The sequence below is a fragment of the Drosophila erecta genome, unplaced genomic scaffold (genome assembly GCF_003286155.1).
Source record: "Drosophila erecta strain 14021-0224.00,06,07 unplaced genomic scaffold, DereRS2 tig00000092-arrow-pilon, whole genome shotgun sequence".
Lineage (NCBI taxonomy): Eukaryota > Metazoa > Arthropoda > Insecta > Diptera > Drosophilidae > Drosophila > Drosophila erecta.
In genome coordinates, this window is record NW_020825207.1 from 2,608,249 (window position 1) to 2,626,777 (window position 18,529).

Consider the following 18,529-nt stretch of genomic DNA (forward strand, 5'->3'; position numbering starts at 1 on the left):
CTTATCTGAAACAACTCAGATGATAAGGACATAAAGCGTGCCAATTTAACCATTGTATTAACCAGCGGCATAAAATAAATGTTGCACCTTTCTAAAAGCAATAATTAGTTATTAGTTAGGATGTCTGTAAGAACTCAAACAATATATCACTGGGAAATATCGTTCTTTACAATTCCTAAGCAAAATCCAGGCACGATTCGGTGATACATCGATTCCACATAAGCGACATGGCCAATTATGGTAGCCATTGGCATGTGATTAGGACTAATTGCTGAAAAATTGTAGTTCAAATACACCAAATGACGTTTAATGAAGAAACGAAACGTCTTATAAAATTGAACAATAACAATCCTTTTTATTTTGATTTTTTCGGTATTTATTTAGTACCTATGTATACTGGAGGCTTAAATGCCATCGATCTAGTGCGACTTCTACATCAAGGACTTCTTGGGGGAGCCATCAATACCTTTACCAGCTATCCGTGAAAGCTGGAGTTATATTATGTTCTGGTTCCTTAACTGCGAGGTAGTCTTCAGCATCCCATGGCTGGGAAACAGCCGTTCCAAAACACAAGAACACGCAGTTTCCGATGAAGAAAATGACTGCCGCGATTATAAACACTATCTGCCACTCAGCACGGTTATCCTGAAACAGAGAACAGTATATTATTATAACGACTTTTTTTTTATAAGCTTTAAAGGCGAAACTTACGTCTTCCTGAACAATCCAGGCAACTATTAGAGGGGTAACTATGGGCACTACATTTGCAGCCGTGTTCACTATTCCCATAAGAATACTCGCATGATTTGGAGATAAATCTATGGTATTCAAGGAGGAACCAATTGTTGCTCCACTGTTGACACCAACACTTATGGTCATCAAAGCAATGGCCAGGTTCTTCTGGTCCATATCCAGAAATCCGATTCCAATCAAAGTCGCACAAGGAATCCAGAAGGCCAACGAGTTGAAGGTCTTTCTGAGGGCCGTCAAGCTAAGTCTGTTTCCGGCAAGCAGAAAATCAGACGTTATCAGGTACACATACGACATAATCCACATGGCCAAAAATGGTAACGCCGAAAAGAATGCATTGCTTTTCATGTCCATGCCCAGAACGCCGTTCATATAGGTTGGGATCTGAGCCTGCAGGGTACTCAGACCCCAGGTCTCGCAGCAACGCGTTACTATAAGAGCAAGGAATGGTGTCGAGGTGAAAATCGCCATCCAAGGAACGGGAATGAGGGTCTTGTGATAGTCCTCACTGTGCTCCAGGGACGATTCGATATAGTGAAGCTCTGCCTCGCCTATGTAACGAGATTCCAATGCATTGTTGGCAGCGAAGATGAACCAAAAGGCACACCAGGCGAAGGCCAATCCCGCGGAGACGTACGATATTCCTGGCCAGCCAATGGCACTTTTGGCTATCATTCCGCTAAGGAACATGGCACTCACATTGCCACACTCGATGCCTGTGTGACTGAGGGCTCCCAGGCGATTCCTCTCCGCGGGCGGTGACCATCTGGCCAAGTGCTGATAGATGCAGGGAAAGATCAGGCCCTGGGCACAGCCCATCAGGACCCGAATACCGCAGTAAGCTTGCCATCCGCCAAAGCTGATGAAGAGCGGGGTCAAGGCGCTGAAGACACCTGATGCAAAGGAGCCGCAGAACAGGACACTCTTGACTCCATAACGCTTGCACAGATATCCTCCCAGGAACTGGGTGATGATGTATCCCCAAAAGAAGCTGGATATTATGAACGACCTCTGGGTCAAACTCCAATCGTATTCCTGAGAAATACAGTGATGAAAGTTATTGAGTGAAGACTGTGTGACTCACTGGAAAATGCGGATTAGTAGAGTCGGCATTCGTCATCGCCACCACGGATACGCCCACATTCAGTCGACCGATGTACAAAATCGTGATGTTGAAGAAAATCAACAGGGTTTGAACGTGTCGCATTCCCAGTAGGGGTCCTGCAATCATTAAGAAAAATCCTTCGTATTTCGTTTGCAACTAGTCACCATAAAAATGTAATAAATCACATCCTGTTTGCCAAGTGGTCAAACACCCTGCAACTACTATCGATTAAAGTCCATCTATTACTTCGAACAGCTCACATTTACATTTACCCGAATTTAAAAGAATACATTCCTTCCATACCTTTATTTATTTCAGCTGTCATCCTTGCAGTGTAGGTGGACGATTGACCTTATGCCTCCAAAATGGCAGAATAGAATGGAATTGAACTCGAGTCAATCGCACCCTGCCGCGATTTTAATCGTGCGAGTTGATTATCAACTTTCCAGCTAATCAGGCTGATTATCCTGTGATAAGGCTCAAACGCGTACGTGTTAACACAAATAGTTCATGTGAATTCTTATGAGAATGTGGCACGCGATTGGGATCATGGTGGAAATTAAAATGCCGTTTGTTATTCCAAGATTAGAAAATCTAAATTGCAGATAAACGAAATCTAATACCTCCGGTAATAAATTATATTTACCACATTATAATCGCGGACTCATAATCAACGTTTAAATCTAAAAAACTGACCTAGTACAATGTGGATTTTGATTAGGTGGTATCTGTAGCTGTGGCATGTCTAGGAAGCGAGAACTCTAAGGTCATAATTGTGCTATTGATATTGGAGCAATACTTTCACTGGTAGCGATAATCCCACGTACTTATCAATAGTACAACTGCTACGCATTGCCCTCTTATCGAACTTCAAGTTGCTGGTAGTTGAAACACATGTCAAACTAATTGGAGAAGAGATCGATCTTATTTCCACACAATACACACGTCAATTGCCTATTTACGATCAGCACTCCGAAGTTCTTATAGTAATCAGCCTTCATTGATAAAGAATTGACATGATGCCTTGGTGGGCCTGTTTCCCAAATTTAAATCGACAAGGTCGTGGGATCATTCAAGTATAGTTTCTATATTTACATCTTAAAATACTCATTGGAAACACAATTGACTTATTTAAAGCTACTTCGGACCAGCCGTTGCTAAAATTCCTAGGGATTTCGAGGTATAGGGTATTAAGTTATCCTATGACATCAAATTTCGTCCTTGCTGCTTAATTTTCCGTAGTACCCTCGTTTTCATTGGATTCACTCTTAGCTGAATCAGCTTCACTTTCCTTGCGCTTCGCTTCCTCCACTTTCTCACTACGCTGTGCCTCCAGAGCCTTGGAAAGTCCCACCTCTTGAAGATTGGCGGATCGTTGCTTATCCATAAAGTCGGGTGCATCCCAGGGCTGACTAACCATCTGGCCAAAGACTACGTAGATGATGTTGCCCACACAAAAGATGATGGCGGATATAATAAACACAATTTGCCACTGCTCCCGATCGCCCTGGTAATCAAATAATCAAAAGATTCAGACAGTTGAGTCATTTACTCTGTGGGGGAACTCCATTTATACTCACTTCATCCTTGACGATGATGCCCACAAGAAGAGGCGTCAAAATGGGCACAGTGTTCGATGCCGTATTTGAAATTCCCATGAGAATGCCAGCATGATTGGGGGACAAGTCGATGGTGTTTATGGTACTACCAATGGTGGAACCAGCGTTTACTCCCACATTGGCGCACATCAGCACAACGGCCAGGGTCTTCTGGGTACTGTCCAGGAAGCTAACTCCAATCAGAGCTGCAGCGGGCACAATAAACGCTATAGTGTTCACGCTCTTGCGAATGCCAGTGATGGACATGATGCCCCTGTTCAGCAGGATATCCGCGATGATCAGGTACACAAAGGCCATAATCCAGGATGTAAAATATGGAAGGGCGGAGTAAAGAGCATTGCTCTTCATGTCCATCAAAAGCACACCGTTCATATAGGCTGGCATCTCGGTCTGGAGGGTGGAATATCCCCACGACTGACAGCACCTGGTGACTATCAAGGCCCAGAAGGGAACTGATGTCCAAATCGCCCTCCACGGCACCGGAATGGGTCCAGTGGCCTTTAGCTCTGCCTCCTCCGCCTTGCGACTGGAGTTGATCGAGGTCTCAATGTAGTTCAGTTCCGCTTCGCCGATGAACTTGGATTCCCTGGGATGGTTGGCTCCGAAAATCCACCAGACGATGCACCATATAACGCCCATGCCGCAGGAGACGTAGAAGATGCCGGGCCATCCGATGCTCGAGGCTGCCAATAATCCACTCGCAAACATGGCCACCAAGGTACCGAAATCAATACCCGTGTTCGCCAACGCTCCCAGCCGGTTTCGCTCGTTCACTGGACACCAGTTCGCCAGGTGGGCGTGAATGCAGGGGAACAGGAAGCCCTGGAACAGGCCCATGGACATGCGAATGGCACAATACGCTTGCCAGCCGCCCCAGGAAACGCACCATGGGATCAGGACAACCATTAGGGCTGACCCAATGGTGGACACGAACATCGTTATCCTGGCTCCATAGCGCCTGCACAGCCATCCTCCTATGAACTGTGTCATTATGTAGCCCCAGAAGAAGCTGGACAGGATGTAGGATCGCTGCATTTCGTTCCACTCGTACTCCTATGGAAATTGACGCATTTAGCTAAGAGCTGCCAAAGGTACCTACTAAAACTTACTGGAAATTTTGGGTTAGTGTTCTCCGCGTTTGTCATTGCCACAACCGCAACTCCGGCATTAAACTTGCCCATATAGTTGACCACAATGGCCAGAAAGAGCAAGAAGGACTGCATATGACGCTGGCCGATCATCGGACCTGTTGAGTAAGACACTTAAGTGGGTCTGCCACTTCGAGGCACTTCACATCCTTTAAGGACCCTTTACCAACCCGTATTCGTTTCCGCCGTCATATCCGCACTGTTTATATGGAACCACACCCGCTAGAGATCGAAATGAAACTCAACTCCTAACCTGCAGCCAGCTCGCTTAACACCTCCGATTTTATTGAAGAGCTAATCGAACCGCCGTCACTCAAGTGATACCCGCTTAATGGGCACCAAATCAGGGCACTTTGCAAATACGATATTGATAAGCTATGGTGATAGCGCTTCCACTACGGACCACTGATAGGGTCAGCAGCTGGTGGGTGGGACGGCGCTCGAAATCCGGATGCGATACGCATTAAAGGGTATTGCATCAAGCAATCAGAGAACTTCGAAGACGTCATTGACTTTCCCGAACCGATTGTTGTCAGTCAAAGCCGTGTTATCTGCTGAGCCTCTTCAGTGGCCGAGGCTTTAGTTATATCTTATCATCGGCCAGTGCCAATTTCAATTATCTGGATCACGCCCGTGGGATCCTTCAGACTAGTGGCCCAGACTTTCAGCCCCAGCCCCTCCATAGCATGGGGCTATCAGAACATAAGCTGTGAAGCACCTCGACTGATAGCGAAAGTGTTCCATTTAACATGGGCGCCATGCACGAGCATCTTATCGAAATACGCTTCTACACACCTGATCTTCAACGGATAGCGACTTTGGAAAAAAACAATTGAACAAGGGCGGAAATCCCAGTAGTGCCACGCAGACTGGTTCGGTTCAGCTTGTACGAAGTACAAGCAACTGATAACGTTTCCAAACTTCTATATACTTGTACTTTATTGATCTATACTATACATATCGCTTAATCCGATCCCTCAGCGGCTCTCCTCCTCCTCCTCCTGCAGGCGTAGTATGTCCGCCTTGTTGATGAAATAATAGCTTGGCTGTCGTCCTTTAAGATCCTTGGCGGTCCGCTTGGCCCCGTTCTGAATCAAGATCCGACTTACGCTCTCCAGCGCATTGGTGCCCATGGCGTAATGCAGAACTGTGCGCTCCAACTGGAAACGCAACATGTTTAGGTGCTGAAGTTAAAGAGTTATTTTAGTTTAGGTTACTTACATTATCTGTGATTTTCAAAGCCTCGGGACAGATCTTCGCCAAGTGCTGAACCATTTCCTCTGACTCCTTCAGCACTGCTATGTGCAGGGCGGTTCGACCTTCAGTTGATTGGGATAGGCTTGAACAAATCTATTTAGCTTAGAATTTGCACTCTTACCGTAATAATTCTTGGTTCTTATCAACCACTTGACATTGGCAACATTGGTCAGCTCCACCACTCGCTCCATGTTGTTTTCCCTGATCATTTGGTGGAGCTCTTCGCGAGTTTCCTCCAATCCCCTAAGGTTGGCCAGGAACTCCCCAAGAGCCGCGTTCTGTCGGGCCTGCACCACATCTATTATAGACTGGCCATTCTCGTCCTCGATGTCCAAGATGTGATCGTAGCCTTGCAGAGCGAGTTGTTCGAATGGTTCGACGTCGCCTTTTTTGGAAAAGAATAGTTTATAGTTCAAATGAGCTACGAGGAAGGACATTGTATAACCACCTACCAATAACTGCCTGTGCCATGACATATCGATCTATCTCGCCCGCGTTGTTGGGCTGATTCGCTTGGAGCGAAACATCTCTAGCAGTTCGGTACAGCTCATCCCGGTACGTGATGTCGATGCCCGACTCCTCAATCAGGGTGTAGAGCGCTCCTCTCCGATGGGAGCGAGCACAGGCGAAGTGGAGCATACTTTGGCCGTGCTCATCCCGCTCCTCCATGTGCTGCACCGCCAGAGCTCCTTCCGCATCCTCCTCCTCGGCAACGGATCGGGCATCCCTCTCGATCAGATCCGCATTGGTGGGATCAGGACCATTGCGGGTGTTGCCCAATCTTTGGTTCGAGCTCGCATTCGACTTGGCCAATCCCAGGGTGGAGGTGGAACTGGTGCTGGCCTTGCTGCTCCCCGAGTGAACCTGGACCTCGGTCATTGGCTTGCGGTCGCCCATGAAGTGCTGCAGGTAGTTGGTCAGATAGGCAACGGGATCCCTGGGTCTCTTGTTGGCTATTTCGGTGAGGGCCTTGATCAATGGATCGGCGAGAGCTGGGAGAAAGAGTATTTACCAATTGTTGATTCGTTCTTAAGAGTCTCTTATTAGATAATCTAATCTGGATTGATCAATATTTTGGTGGGCCTATCCAACTAATGCTTTACTTAAAGTTTAAATATTTTTTCACAACTAGACTAGGCGCTTAAAATAGCACACCGTTTACAAATAAAACGCATTTAGCATATGAGCTTTACTTGGGCAAAGATAACCACTTTCTTATCTAAAATAAGCTGCCAACGGAATGTAGTTTAATTTTGTGTCACGTAACGAAAGCACCGCATTTCCTGAATACTTACAATCAGCCAGGTATTTTCCCTGCTCCGTCTTGAAGATGGGATTGGCCTGAAAGCTCACTGGCTGCACCTGACCTGCGTGGAAAACAAGCTGGATTAGTGACTCCAATGGCCCAGGATATCTTCAGTCACACTCAGTGGATCGAGTCCCAGTAATCTATGTACACAAAGCGAGAGGGGAGCATTTTTGTTGGACGGTAGGGGAGTTAACAAACGAAGATGAGGATGCCGATGGTGGAACTCAAGAGACTTTGCAAATCATATTGTAATCGTGACAAGTACACAGTCTTCGGGCAAGACACGGATACGGATACGACTATGTAGGTGGAACTCAAAGCGGCACTTACGATTGCGGATTAACCTTAAACGCAGCGAAAGCGGAGGAGATTTTAGATGAGGGCACGTGGCAGGTATCAGTCAAATTTAGCATATGTATTAGGGATTTAATGTGCTGAGTTATTATTTTATTTTGTATGTACATTGAGCTGGAATCGAGTGCGTTCTTCTAGTTGCGATCCACGATGCTGTTCTTCTTGCGCTTGAAGATCTTCACCAGCATGGTGGCAATGTGCTTGGAGTTCGTCAGCGACATGTCCTTCTCTAGGGACAGGATATTGGTGACAGCAGTGCAGTAGTCCTGGAAAAGCACGTACTCCACCACGCCCATGCTCTGCATATTGACAAGGCGCACAGTGAGCTTTGAAAGGCGATTCGTCACCATGCTCAATCCGCGCACGGAACACAAGTGCCGCAGGTTGTCCATCTCCTTCATCAGATTGGTCAGCTTCACTATGGTGGTCATCTTGAGGCCTGTGCCCAAGTAGCTGGGCCTGGACTGGAGGTAACCCAGGAGGTAGCTCTCCTTGAAGTGCAGCTGCGTTTCCAGGTAGGTTATGGCTCTTCCCACTCTCGTGTAAGCAGCGCCCATATCCGCTGGCTCCTTGCCGCTGCTCGTGGAGATTATCCTCAGGTGCTCCTGGCAATTTAGCCACACAGCCAAATTGTTGGCTGAATTGACAAAGACACCCCTGCCGTATGGCCAAAGAGCTCCATTGAAGGCTGTTGACTCGGCAGCCTGCACCAGATCCTTGGTATCTAGGAGGGGAATCATCAGACCCAGGCTACTCAGCATCATCGTCACCTCCGAGTCGGGCTCCAAGAGTTCAGTCATGGTGTAATAGTTTCCCGAATCCGTTTCGCCAATGGCATCCGCAAAGTGGGTGGTAAATATCTTGCTCATCATCAGGCGTTCCGCTTGCTCCAGTTGGCCAATGGTGAGGTTCAGTGGTAGCTCCAACTGATCCAGGTTCCTGGAGACTTCGACCAAACAGCGGGTGACCAGCAGTGATTCATCGTCGAAGACGAAAGCCGCGGTGTTGAGCCTTTCGCCATTGTCCATGGGAAAATAGGCCAGTCGCGGTTGCGGCTTAAAGTCAGCATCGATGCTCAGGCAATGCATGTCCTTAAGCAACGGCACTAGGAACTCTTGGAACACCACAAACACATCGAAATCTGGGGCTATGATCCCGCAGTTGATGTCCTCCTCCAAGTGGCGCGCCTTCGACGTTTTCCGCATCGCTGGCCACAGGACATCGAAGAGATTGTGATCGAGTCGGGTCTGCCGGCGCTTGATTTTCTCGTAGACGCCACGTTTGAGGAATCGACTCAGGTAACTGGTCACCGAAAGCTGCAGCGAGGATGCACTCAAGGGCTTTCGATGGGATAGAGCCGATGCCGTGGTGCCGCTCAGCAATTTTCCCGATTCCGTGATGACGCTATAGCAGCGCTCCAAGGTCCGTGAGATCTCGCCATCCTGCAGCTCCCGCCGGGCACTGTGCAGATCGTCGGGAACTGCTCATGGTTATCCGGCGCAGCATAGATGATAATTTATTTGTTTTGGGTTGGACGGTTATCAATCAACACACACACACGCACACACAGTAACACAGCAAAGCGTTGACAGAGACACAGATGCATATACAAACACCGAGACCATGACGGATACGGATACGGATGAAGGATTTCCGGGGTGGGTGATCAGAAAAAAGGCGCTGGTGCTGGGCGGGATGGTGCATTTTGCCTACATACCGAATATTTCATCAATATTGCCAATGATTTCGTTGAAGAATTCATTGCGATTTCCCTCCATTTCGACGGCAACCGAACACGAGTATCCAACACGTATACGCAGTGTGTGCACGGTGCGACCGAAAATCGATGACTGACTTGGCCAAAGCTCGCGCCGAGTTCGGTTAGCCCCTGATTGCCACTACCATTACCATTACCATTTCCATTGCCGCTCCCAGCCCCACTCCGACTGTTTGACTTGGCAAACAAATGTATTTAATTATTTCGGTTTACCCACGGTGTGCGTGTGTGTTCGAGTGTGGGCAGCGAAAGCGAGTGTGAAAACAAAACGCCACTAAAGCCACGGTCAAAGCAAAGCAAAGCAAAGCGGCATGGCACAGGAGCTATCTGGAGCAGGTGGAATGGGTGGGTGGTGTTGGGTGGTGGGTGGGTGGTGGACTTGATGTGGTTGGTGGTGCCTGGTGAACGGTCAAGTTGAAGCGCTGGAACAGCTGCCGGTGGCCCACGGCCCCCGGTGTCCTTACCCTGGTCATTGAGCAACTGGTTCTCCAGTTCCTCCGCCCCGAAAATATTCAGCAGCTCGGTGTAGTTGAGAATGTTTTTCGCCTTGTCCTTGTCCAGGTAAAACTCGGCCGAGTGGCCCAGCTGCGTGTGTTTGGTTTGGTTATTGAATTTTAAATCAAACTCCGTTCATTATTTACATCGGCCCAATCACATATGTATGGCATATTGATTCCCACCGCTGCAGACATTTGAAAGTCAAGAGGCCAATTCAGTTGAGCCTTGGCCCACTTTCGATTTCGGTTTTGTGGGCAGCAATTTTACAATTTGACATTTCTAATGCTATTGCCCGACTACAGCTGCCCATGTTCCCAATAAACTAGAAACTGAACTCTGCTCTTCTTTATTATTAGCTTAATTTCTGAAAACTTTTGAAGTAATTGGGTAGCTAACACTCTCATGGAAAATGTATTACCATTCTAGCTAACTTTAGAATTCTAACATAATAATTAAGGAAAATCAAATTATAGGAGTCTAAAAGTATGCACCAAAAATATGGAGGACGTCCTTGGCTTCAATACATTTTCATTTATAGTTTTAGGAACCTTTACCTTTAGGAATCACAGTAATTCCCGCAGCACGTTTGTTTTTACAAAAGCACCCCCTTTTTGTTTTAACTTACCTTGTCCAGCGACTTGGGATTGGCGCCCAACTGCAGGAGCATGTTGTAGAAATGGCCATTGTCCCTAATTGTGGCTGCGTAATGAAGCGGCGTGCGTCCGTCATTATCCGTAATGGTCATGGTCTCCGGAAAGCGGGACGCCAAGTAGCGAACGATGTCTAAGCGGGAATTGGGGTGAACCAATCATACTTGTATAAATAGAATCCGGCGGATGGGACGCGTCTTACCCGTGTGGCCAAAGAGGACGGCCACGTGCAGGGGCGTGGAGCCGTTGGGCGATATGTCGTTCTTTGCAATGGCAAACTTCCGGCGATCCAGAGCCTGCTGCAGTGCCAGCAAACCTCCGTCACGTGCCGCATCGTGCACGCGATGTATTTTCTCCTGCCAGAGGGAAAACATGATGCACGGCGTAATTAGTGCGCCTTCCTTCCTTTTCGAGGGGAACCTTTCGGCTCGCTTACCATATAGCTGGGCACGTTGTTGAGAAAGGCCTGTATTTCCGGCTCCTGCGACTTCAGGCCCACCAGGCTGCCGCCCTCGCCATTCAGCACAATCTCGGCCAGCTGCTCCAAGTCGCCGGACTCCACAATGCGCTTAATGCGCTCATCCTACGGAAAACAGTAACGGAAAGCAGGTCGCCAATAAGAGGATGAACACGTTTGTCTCGCACCGACAACAAAGTGCATCATTGAAAGCGCTAAGGGTGATGGTTTGGAAATGGTTCTGGGAATATGAAGAACTCGATGGTTTGCTTAATGAGTGACTTAGGTGCAGGAACCCAAAAGAAGCCTGGTGAGCCAGCAACAAAGGGCGATAGATAGACAGATAGATAGGGATAGCATTGTATACTTCATCAACTGCAGTTTGAGACTGAACTGTATAATCCTCGGGTGCACCGTGCACGAAGCCCTCAATGGCCATTGCTGATGTGAGCGACTCATTGCCGTCGTCCTCCGGTGGCTGTGCTCCGCCTCCTGGTTGCTGACCCTCCTGCGGATTGGCTTCCTTGCTGTCTGAAGCTATTACATCCTGTTCAAAGTTATTTCACCGCTTGAGAATTCATGTTTATATGGTTGTGACAGTGATTTGAACATGGCTACAAAGTGCGCAGAGACATAGAAACATAGAAACAGCATACTTTCATTTTTACAAGGACTAAGTGCTGCTACGGGTGACAATGCCAGTTCTGAGCCCATTCGATGCATACCTTTAGTTGGGAATTGTGCAACGTAATAGAGGTGCAATTTGAGCCCTTCAATCAGACCGAGCAATCCAAATTAACTTGTTTCCGAGTCCACGTAGCGTATACGCAATATCACGCATACGCCACGTTTCCCCGTTTTTATTGAAATGCAGCTGGAAATAGTCATTACAGCTGCCATAAGAACCGCCCGCCGCTAACTGGAGGGACTGCAGCGATTATATATATATATATATGGTGTATTTGCCATATATCAAATATCACATATCTAATGCCTGCAACTGTTTTGACGTTTGCATGTTCAGTTCCCATTCGGATCCACCAACAACTGGATGCCTCTGACAGTTGAGAACCGACTCCGCACCCGACTCAACCTCAGAGTCTCCGTACGATTCTCCGTCTCCCAGTCGAAATGTCGGGCGTTCGAAAGTGAAAACGACCGACTTGTCCTGCACATACGGGTATGTACTATTTTGAATACAAATGTGCGGCGGTCGGAATGAGTGCATTATTATAAAGTCTATCTGTGGGTAAACAGCTGCTGATTTTGGGCAATCGATAAGCACAAATTGGGGGCAGACACTGGCATTGATTCGATCTAAGGCAATAGCACACTGAAGTGAAACTGAAAGGGAAACAACGGATGTGGATGCGGAAACGGAAACTGAAATGGAAATAGAAATGGAAACAAACACACGGATTGTTGGGCAGGTCTCGGGTGCAATAGAAAAACGATAAACAAAAGACACAAGTTGCAGGTTTTGCTTTCCATTTTTAATTGGTTACTGTTACTATAATGGCTACGGCTAGATATATTGTTATTCGAAGGAGAGAACATAACACTTGCTTTACAAAATATATATAAATATGTTGGTATGTATAGAGATATATAAAGAATTTTTGTTTCGGTTTCGGTTATTTCATTATCTAAGCGGGCTTTTGTTGAAGTTGATTGCTAAAGTTTCGCATTTTGCTGCTGATTGGGTTGCGGCTGAAGTTGTTGCTGTTGCTGTGGCTCTTGCAGTGGTAAAACAAATTGGTATGAATGAAATTTGAGTGCCAGCTGCAGCAGCTTGGTATATTACTTTTCAAATTCAACTTTTTTTTTTGGGTTTTTTGCGTTTCATTTTAGAGGTTCACACTGAAGAAGGGTAAATGGGTTGAGCAAACGGCACACACAACAAACGTGAATAAACTACAAAACGTTTGAGGACACTTAGAGCACGCCCATCTGTACCTCATCGTCGTCGTCGTTATCGTTATCGTTGTCGTTCTCGGACTCTGCTTCCTTTTCTTGGACGGACATGGCGGCCACTTCCGGATCCGCTTTATCCTCAGCGTTGCTCTCCGGCTCATCCACTGCCACCGGCCCTTCATGCTCCACCTGCTCCTCAGGCTCCACCTGCTCCTCATGCTCCACCTGCTCCTCATGCTCCACCTGCTCCTCATGCTCCACCTGCTCATGTTCCACCTGCTTCTCTTGCTCCTCTGGCTCCACTTCAGTCTTTTTGTTTCCTTCAAGCTCACTCTCAGCAGCAGACTCCTCGGGCTGCCCCACGTCCTCGGGCTCCGTGGGCTGATCCTCCTCCGGAGCCTCTTCGTGAACTCCGCCATTCTGCAAGATCGCCGCATCTTCTCCGCCACCGTCGTCCTGCCCAACTCCGTTTTCCTCAGCCACTCCACCTCCATCCACGCTTACAGCTCTTCCAATATTCTGTAAAAGTAAACAATTGTCGACTGATTGCTTTCCAAGTGATTCAACAGTTTCGGTCTACGGTCCTTCGATCTCAGCCCATATGTACAGCAGGAAATGGTTTATCTGACCTCTAAACAAAAAGCGCAAGTGCCGACGGCGAGAGAATGGTGAAGTGGAAAGGCGGGAGCCGACAATGGCTTACTTTCACAGTGTCTCCAGCCCCCAAAAAGCTAATTAATTAAGTTGCAAACACCGAAAGCCATTCTCAAATTGTGCAAGCAAGCCGCTAACCATCGAAAGCCATACGGAAAATATGGAAAATTATACGGAAAGAGGCGGGGTGACTTACCTCGGCTTCGCTGTCTTCACCATCGCCATCGCCATCGCCATTGATCGTGTTGAAGGTGGCCGGCGTTTCCGGTCGACGCTGCAATGGCGAGGCGACTTCTGCTTCCGGCTCCGCATCCGCCTTGGACAGATCGTCATCCTCATTGGCACTCGTACTGCGGTTTCAAAATGCAAAAAATTCTCTCTCAAAGCCATGCCCCATACAAAACACACACCACAAACACAAATCAAAAGGTCAGCGCAGCATTTTGCCAGCAAATGTCAGCCAAGCGTAAGCTCAATCTTGGGGTCTAAGACCCACCAGCCATCCACCCACTTACCCGTCATTCGTGTCCAGCTCCGAGGTGTTCTCAAGGCTGTCGTCCAGCGATTTGCGGCCGTTCACAGACGGCGGCACCTTGATGTCCAGTTTCTAGCGGAGAGAGAGCGAAGGAGAGAGTGCAGGTGGAAATGGGTTACCGCAGGGCAAAAAGACACCCACTCACCTTGGAGCCGGCATCGCCGCCCGCTCCGTTCTCCAATCCACTGCCGTCGCCCAAGGCCTCCCAGTCGGTGGCGCTGTCGGGGGAGACGCGAGGTGCATCCGGCACATAAACCAGGAAGGCGCGCTCGATTTCGTGCGGCTTGTGGCGATAGTAAGAGGGGGTCTTCATTTTCTGAAATTGCGCCAATGAATCATTTTAATTGCCGAACGACAGCAATTCTAAGGCTATATTTAGTGGGAATTGAATGTGTCAAAAGCTAATTGCGGTTGTTACTGAAGCGCCAAACTCCATTAAACCTTTCACATTACCTATCTTACTTTCAGATTTACCAGTGCTGGATACCCAGGAATCTACTCCCCATTCAAGGACACCCTACCACCCTCCCACCCACTCACATAATCGACGGCCTCCTCATCGCAGCCCGCCTGGGTGAGCAGGGTGTAGCATCGCATGTTGTTCTTGGCACTGGCGGCCCAGTGGAGTGGCGTCTTCCCGGTGATGTCCGTCTCGTGGGCGCCCTCGGGCCAAATGCCCACCAGGTACTCCAGCAGCTTGGTGTGGCCCAGTCCGGCGGCCTTGTGGATGATGTTCAAGCCATTGCCGTCCTTGCAGGTGACCAGTGCGCCGGGCACCGGTGGCTCCAGCTGCGCCTGCACGGTCTCCAGATTGTTGTCGATGACCGCCTGGTGCAGATCCTTGATGGCATTCTGTGCGAAGGATCGGAAGTGAAACATCAACCGCAGGACGATGGAAGGCGCAGCACTTGCTCACCATGACATGGGGAACGGCGGCCAGGAAGCGCTTCACTCGCCCATTGTTGCTGGCCTGTTGGCTCAGCCGGTTTCCCTGGCCCGCCCACAAAATACGCGTCAACTTGCCGATGTCCTTCTCGTGTATCCAGATCCTGATGGTGGATAGCTTCACCGAGAAATCTATTAGCCGAGAAATGGAAATTGAAAACGTGGAAATTAATTTTCCCAGGCCCAGCACCACCCCGCGACCCGATTGCGATTTCCAATTCATTTTCGCCCTCGTTCGTGCTGGCATGCAATTTGCCGAAAAAGCAGCCAAGCAGCCGAAAAAGAACTGAAAACTAAATTAAAACGAAAAGAAATGCAATGAATGTTCAAGTTTGTGACTCCGACTCCGACTCCGACTTCGACTTTCGGCCCGCTTAAAGTGGCATTAGTGGAAACTTGAGACAATTTCCGCCGGCGAAAAGTTTCGCCAACTTGAAATGCCCCAAGGTCGGCGCCAAACTTTATAGCAGTGCAAAAGTGGGTAACGCCCCGCAGGTCGTCGTATCAGCATATTAGATCGCCCCCACCCGCTGAATGATTTAGTGGAGCACTTGGAAATCGAACATCTGGATGCGGAAATCAAAAACAAAATGCACCCTCGAATACGCACCTTCGTTGTCCCGACGCTTGCGTCCATTTTGGCCACCCGCCTGTCCATTCATGGGCATCACTGCAAAGGGATTAGACAACCTGGCTTAGATTCGTTGGCTTGGTCTGGCTCCCCGAAAGGTAGGTAGGTATTCAAATATATGTGACAAGCGTAGTGACTTTACTTTGACTACTTTCTTCTGATTGCTTTCTAATACCTGTTTGTGCTTTTTGCGTCTGGCTAGCTTGAGCCGCGTTGGCAAACTAATTCTTGGCCAGGTCGAAAGGTGTTGAATTCGGGTCTCTCTGTGCTGTGGTCAAATGCAAAGGGTCGCAAGGAGGAATAATTGCGTCCTGTTCGCGCACTTCCAACTTCTGACATGAATAAATAACCCAAGCTGTGTGGGTGTGTGTGTGTTTGTTTATAGGGGTTATATAAAGCGAAAAGTCAACATTTTTATTGGAGTTCCAGCAAGACAAATATGTGAAAATAGAATTTCCATTTGGCTGATTCAAGCTTGATTAGCATTCCCCGGGGCAGAATTCCCAACCCTTTCGATGGTACAGCTTAGTTCTTCTTCAGGAAGTGACAATTCTATTTTCCTTTTCTTTTGTGGCCTTTCACCAAGGACTTTTCATTATCTCCAACTAGATTTTCGTGAGAAAATTCGCTAAGAATTTTGTAGCATACTTTTAGGTTTACTCGCGAAAATTCTCTTTGGTATATGCCTCAGTTCCTCCATGAATTCAAAGCAATTTAGAAAGCATACTTTCAGGATTTTCCGTGAAAATACTTTGCCTTACGGGGAAAATTGTTAGCCGGAAAATTACCATGTATGTACTCTTGGCCTTTTCAACCACATAATTGATGTGTCAAGGTCTTCTACTCCGTCTATTTTGGGTCGGACACCTTGAGGAATTGTTCTACCGCCTTGCCAGCAGTGACATGTGAATTAGTTGGCCGCGGTGAATCATTAAATTTCCATTCCATTTCCCAGGCCCAACCACACACACACTCACACCCACACGATTTGAGTGGCAATAAAAACTGCTCGAAAGTGCCACGGAAATGGCGCATTAGTGGTTGCCACTTAATGTGGCAATCAACCGCACAGGATCCCGTGGCATTGTAACTTGTTGAGCTGACACCCTCAACGGCACGCAATATGCAAATTTTGGCCACAAAAACTACAGAAACTACAGAAGCTACAGAAACTTCTCATCGCCTGCGGCTTGGCGTGTTGTCACCACAATTTCCCTCAATTAGGATGAACGAATATGAATGTATTCATACGTATTCACTGCATACTCACCTTTGGGCGGCGATGAGTGGTAGTAGAGTCCCTGGAATCTCCTTCGTCTCTTGGGGGGCATGGTTGTGTTTGTTTCTATCCTCCTGGATGGGAGCTTATTCTTTATTTGAGGCTGGGGAATCACTAGAGTCCGCGACTCTGCACATCGCCCCAGTCGTGATTCATGGATTAAATGTGTTCACTTGGCACTGGAAAGAGAGCGGTTGGTTTGAAAATGGCGCAGTCCAGGCACTGGATGAACCGCTGTCCTGCCGAGTTCAACGACGTCTGAGTGGACAACTGCACCTGCTCAGCTGGACAACCGGTGCGCTGGACAAATGGGGCACTGGTGAGGTCCTTGCGTGTGTGAATATTGAATGGAAAGTCCGGAAAGAGGTGGGAAAATCGTGGCTTGGGGGCGTACTTGCAGTCACAACCTGTGTTGCTCACATGTGAGTTTTATGGTTTATTTATTTGCTTTACAATTGGCCAGGACCTCTAATGCGCTCCACTTGTTTTGCACTCCGCCAGGACATTGCCTGCCGCAGGACTAGTGCCCAAAAAGAGACGCGATGAAAACAAACCAATTAGCAGCGAATCGATTTTCCAATTCAAATGGCCATAATATCGGAATGGGCGCAATCAAACAGTTAGCCCCTTCTATGGAGAGGAGGCGCAGGTCAGAGCGTCCTGCCACAAAGGTCCTTGGGGCAGGACAGCACGTGCTCCCAGTGGATGAGTAATTCCACTGCTACGCACTTGCGTGTGGTCAAAATTTTAAGACCGACTTGACACAGTTTCCCCGGCGAGGTGCGTAAGTCGCCTCCAAGGTTTTTCGTCACTCCTGCCCCCAGCCACCGAAATGGGGAACCCGGTGACCCAAATTTTAATGGTTCCCAAAGGGGCTATGAAAATGTCAATGCCAATTAGTCGGGGGCTTAAGCTAATTGCCTGATTATATTTATGTGCAACTCCCTAGTCGGGCGTGTGCTTCACGATCTGTGCATTATTCATGGGATGTAGAACTGTTGGCATAAGCGCCACTGCACTTGGGTGCACTGAACTCCACAGGATGTGTACGGAAGGATGTGGGTTGACCGCGTTGTGAGTCGAATTTACACTAAACTAAACACACACTTCGCTTTTCCGACGCTTTTCCAACGCTTTCCACGTTTCCTTTAGCCACTGTTTTCGGAGTTTCGGGGCTTTGTTTCCGCTGCGACTCGATTCACACGGCGCGCGCTTTCCTTGCAGACTGTGGCATATTCAGCGATTCGTAGGTGTTTTATCTAATTTTTCCTTCACGCACACCAGCGGAACTCGTGTTTTGTGTGTTGCTGGCTGATTGCTGGTAGCTTTTTGGTATCGGTATCGAGTATTGGTAATTGCTGCCATCGTTTGCATGCGAACCTCAAAAAAGTGGGCCCACACAAATGCCAGCAATGGAAAATCGCTGGTGGGGGTGGCAAATGCCTCAAGTGTAGCCGATATTGAAAAGCGAAGGCGGCTCCCCGCAAACGAATTTTCGATTTCAATTTCATCACCATTATATGTTCATATTTTTTGCATTGCACTTTAATAGCCCCTCTGTGATTGGAGTGCTCTAATGGCATTTTCACTAGAAATCAAACTATCTCCATGGATTGTAAGTAAAAAAGAAATTTGTTATAGTTTTTC

The 18,529-nt window shown here is 47.9% G+C and overlaps 3 protein-coding genes across 15 annotated transcripts; all 3 read right to left on the reverse strand.

Moving 5' to 3' along the window:
• Positions 1-468: 468 nt before the first annotated feature.
• On the reverse strand, positions 469-2,238 carry LOC6547535 (putative inorganic phosphate cotransporter). Its single transcript, XM_026980702.1, has 4 exons — positions 2,159-2,238; positions 1,835-1,971; positions 712-1,785; positions 469-645 (listed from the first exon to the last, which is right to left on the reverse strand). The coding sequence occupies exons 1-4, from the start codon at positions 2,178-2,180 to the stop codon at positions 469-471; spliced, it is 1,410 nt and encodes a 469-aa protein (XP_026836503.1). The 5' UTR covers positions 2,181-2,238.
• Positions 2,239-3,007: 769 nt separating this feature from the next.
• On the reverse strand, positions 3,008-4,910 carry LOC6547534 (putative inorganic phosphate cotransporter). The gene is made up of 4 exons (XM_001976264.3): positions 4,793-4,910; positions 4,584-4,720; positions 3,436-4,527; positions 3,008-3,362 (listed from the first exon to the last, which is right to left on the reverse strand). The coding sequence occupies exons 1-4, from the start codon at positions 4,812-4,814 to the stop codon at positions 3,084-3,086; spliced, it is 1,530 nt and encodes a 509-aa protein (XP_001976300.1). The 5' UTR covers positions 4,815-4,910; the 3' UTR covers positions 3,008-3,083.
• Positions 4,911-5,543: 633 nt separating this feature from the next.
• LOC6547533 (nuclear-pore anchor) lies at positions 5,544-18,138 on the reverse strand. 13 transcript variants are annotated; one of them, XM_026980582.1, is made up of 18 exons: positions 16,874-17,211; positions 15,583-15,642; positions 14,944-15,104; positions 14,568-14,879; positions 14,173-14,343; positions 14,008-14,099; positions 13,689-13,842; positions 12,881-13,357; positions 11,292-11,471; positions 10,904-11,050; positions 10,670-10,823; positions 10,443-10,600; positions 9,784-9,904; positions 7,175-7,246; positions 6,332-6,871; positions 6,001-6,264; positions 5,844-5,941; positions 5,544-5,782 (listed from the first exon to the last, which is right to left on the reverse strand). In XM_026980582.1, exons 1-18 carry the CDS (start codon positions 16,932-16,934, stop codon positions 5,600-5,602), a joined length of 3,405 nt encoding a protein of 1,134 aa, XP_026836383.1. In that variant the 5' UTR covers positions 16,935-17,211; the 3' UTR covers positions 5,544-5,599. The 13 variants fall into 13 exon arrangements, 5 of the variants coding, with proteins under 5 accessions (XP_026836383.1, XP_026836384.1, XP_001976296.2 ...); XR_003407887.1 differs by lacking the exons at positions 5,544-5,782; positions 5,844-5,941; positions 6,001-6,264; positions 6,332-6,871 and adding exons at positions 7,519-9,022; positions 17,988-18,138 and having other exon boundaries at positions 7,207-7,246; positions 16,874-17,061; XR_003407888.1 differs by lacking the exons at positions 5,544-5,782; positions 5,844-5,941; positions 6,001-6,264; positions 6,332-6,871 and adding an exon at positions 7,519-9,022 and having other exon boundaries at positions 7,207-7,246; positions 11,319-11,471; positions 16,874-17,224.
• Positions 18,139-18,529: the final 391 nt, after the last annotated feature.

Coding starts and splice junctions, on each gene's coding strand:
- LOC6547535 (XM_026980702.1), bottom strand. CDS start 2,180: ATGACAGCTGAAATAAATAAAG. Junction 1,972..2,158: donor GACAGCTGAAATAAATAAAG/GTATGGAAGGAA, acceptor TAATGATTGCAG/GACCCCTACTGGGAATGCGA. Junction 646..711: donor CCTGGATTGTTCAGGAAGAC/GTAAGTTTCGCC, acceptor TCTCTGTTTCAG/GATAACCGTGCTGAGTGGCA.
- LOC6547534 (XM_001976264.3), bottom strand. CDS start 4,814: ATGACGGCGGAAACGAATACGG. Junction 4,721..4,792: donor GACGGCGGAAACGAATACGG/GTTGGTAAAGGG, acceptor CTTACTCAACAG/GTCCGATGATCGGCCAGCGT. Junction 4,528..4,583: donor ACACTAACCCAAAATTTCCA/GTAAGTTTTAGT, acceptor CAATTTCCATAG/GAGTACGAGTGGAACGAAAT.
- LOC6547533 (XM_026980582.1), bottom strand. CDS start 16,934: ATGCCCCCCAAGAGACGAAGGAGATTCCAGGGACTCTACTACCACTCA. Junction 14,344..14,567: donor ATGAGGAGGCCGTCGATTAT/GTGAGTGGGTGG, acceptor GCGCAATTTCAG/AAAATGAAGACCCCCTCTTA. Junction 5,942..6,000: donor AAGAACCAAGAATTATTACG/GTAAGAGTGCAA, acceptor AATCAACTGAAG/GTCGAACCGCCCTGCACATA.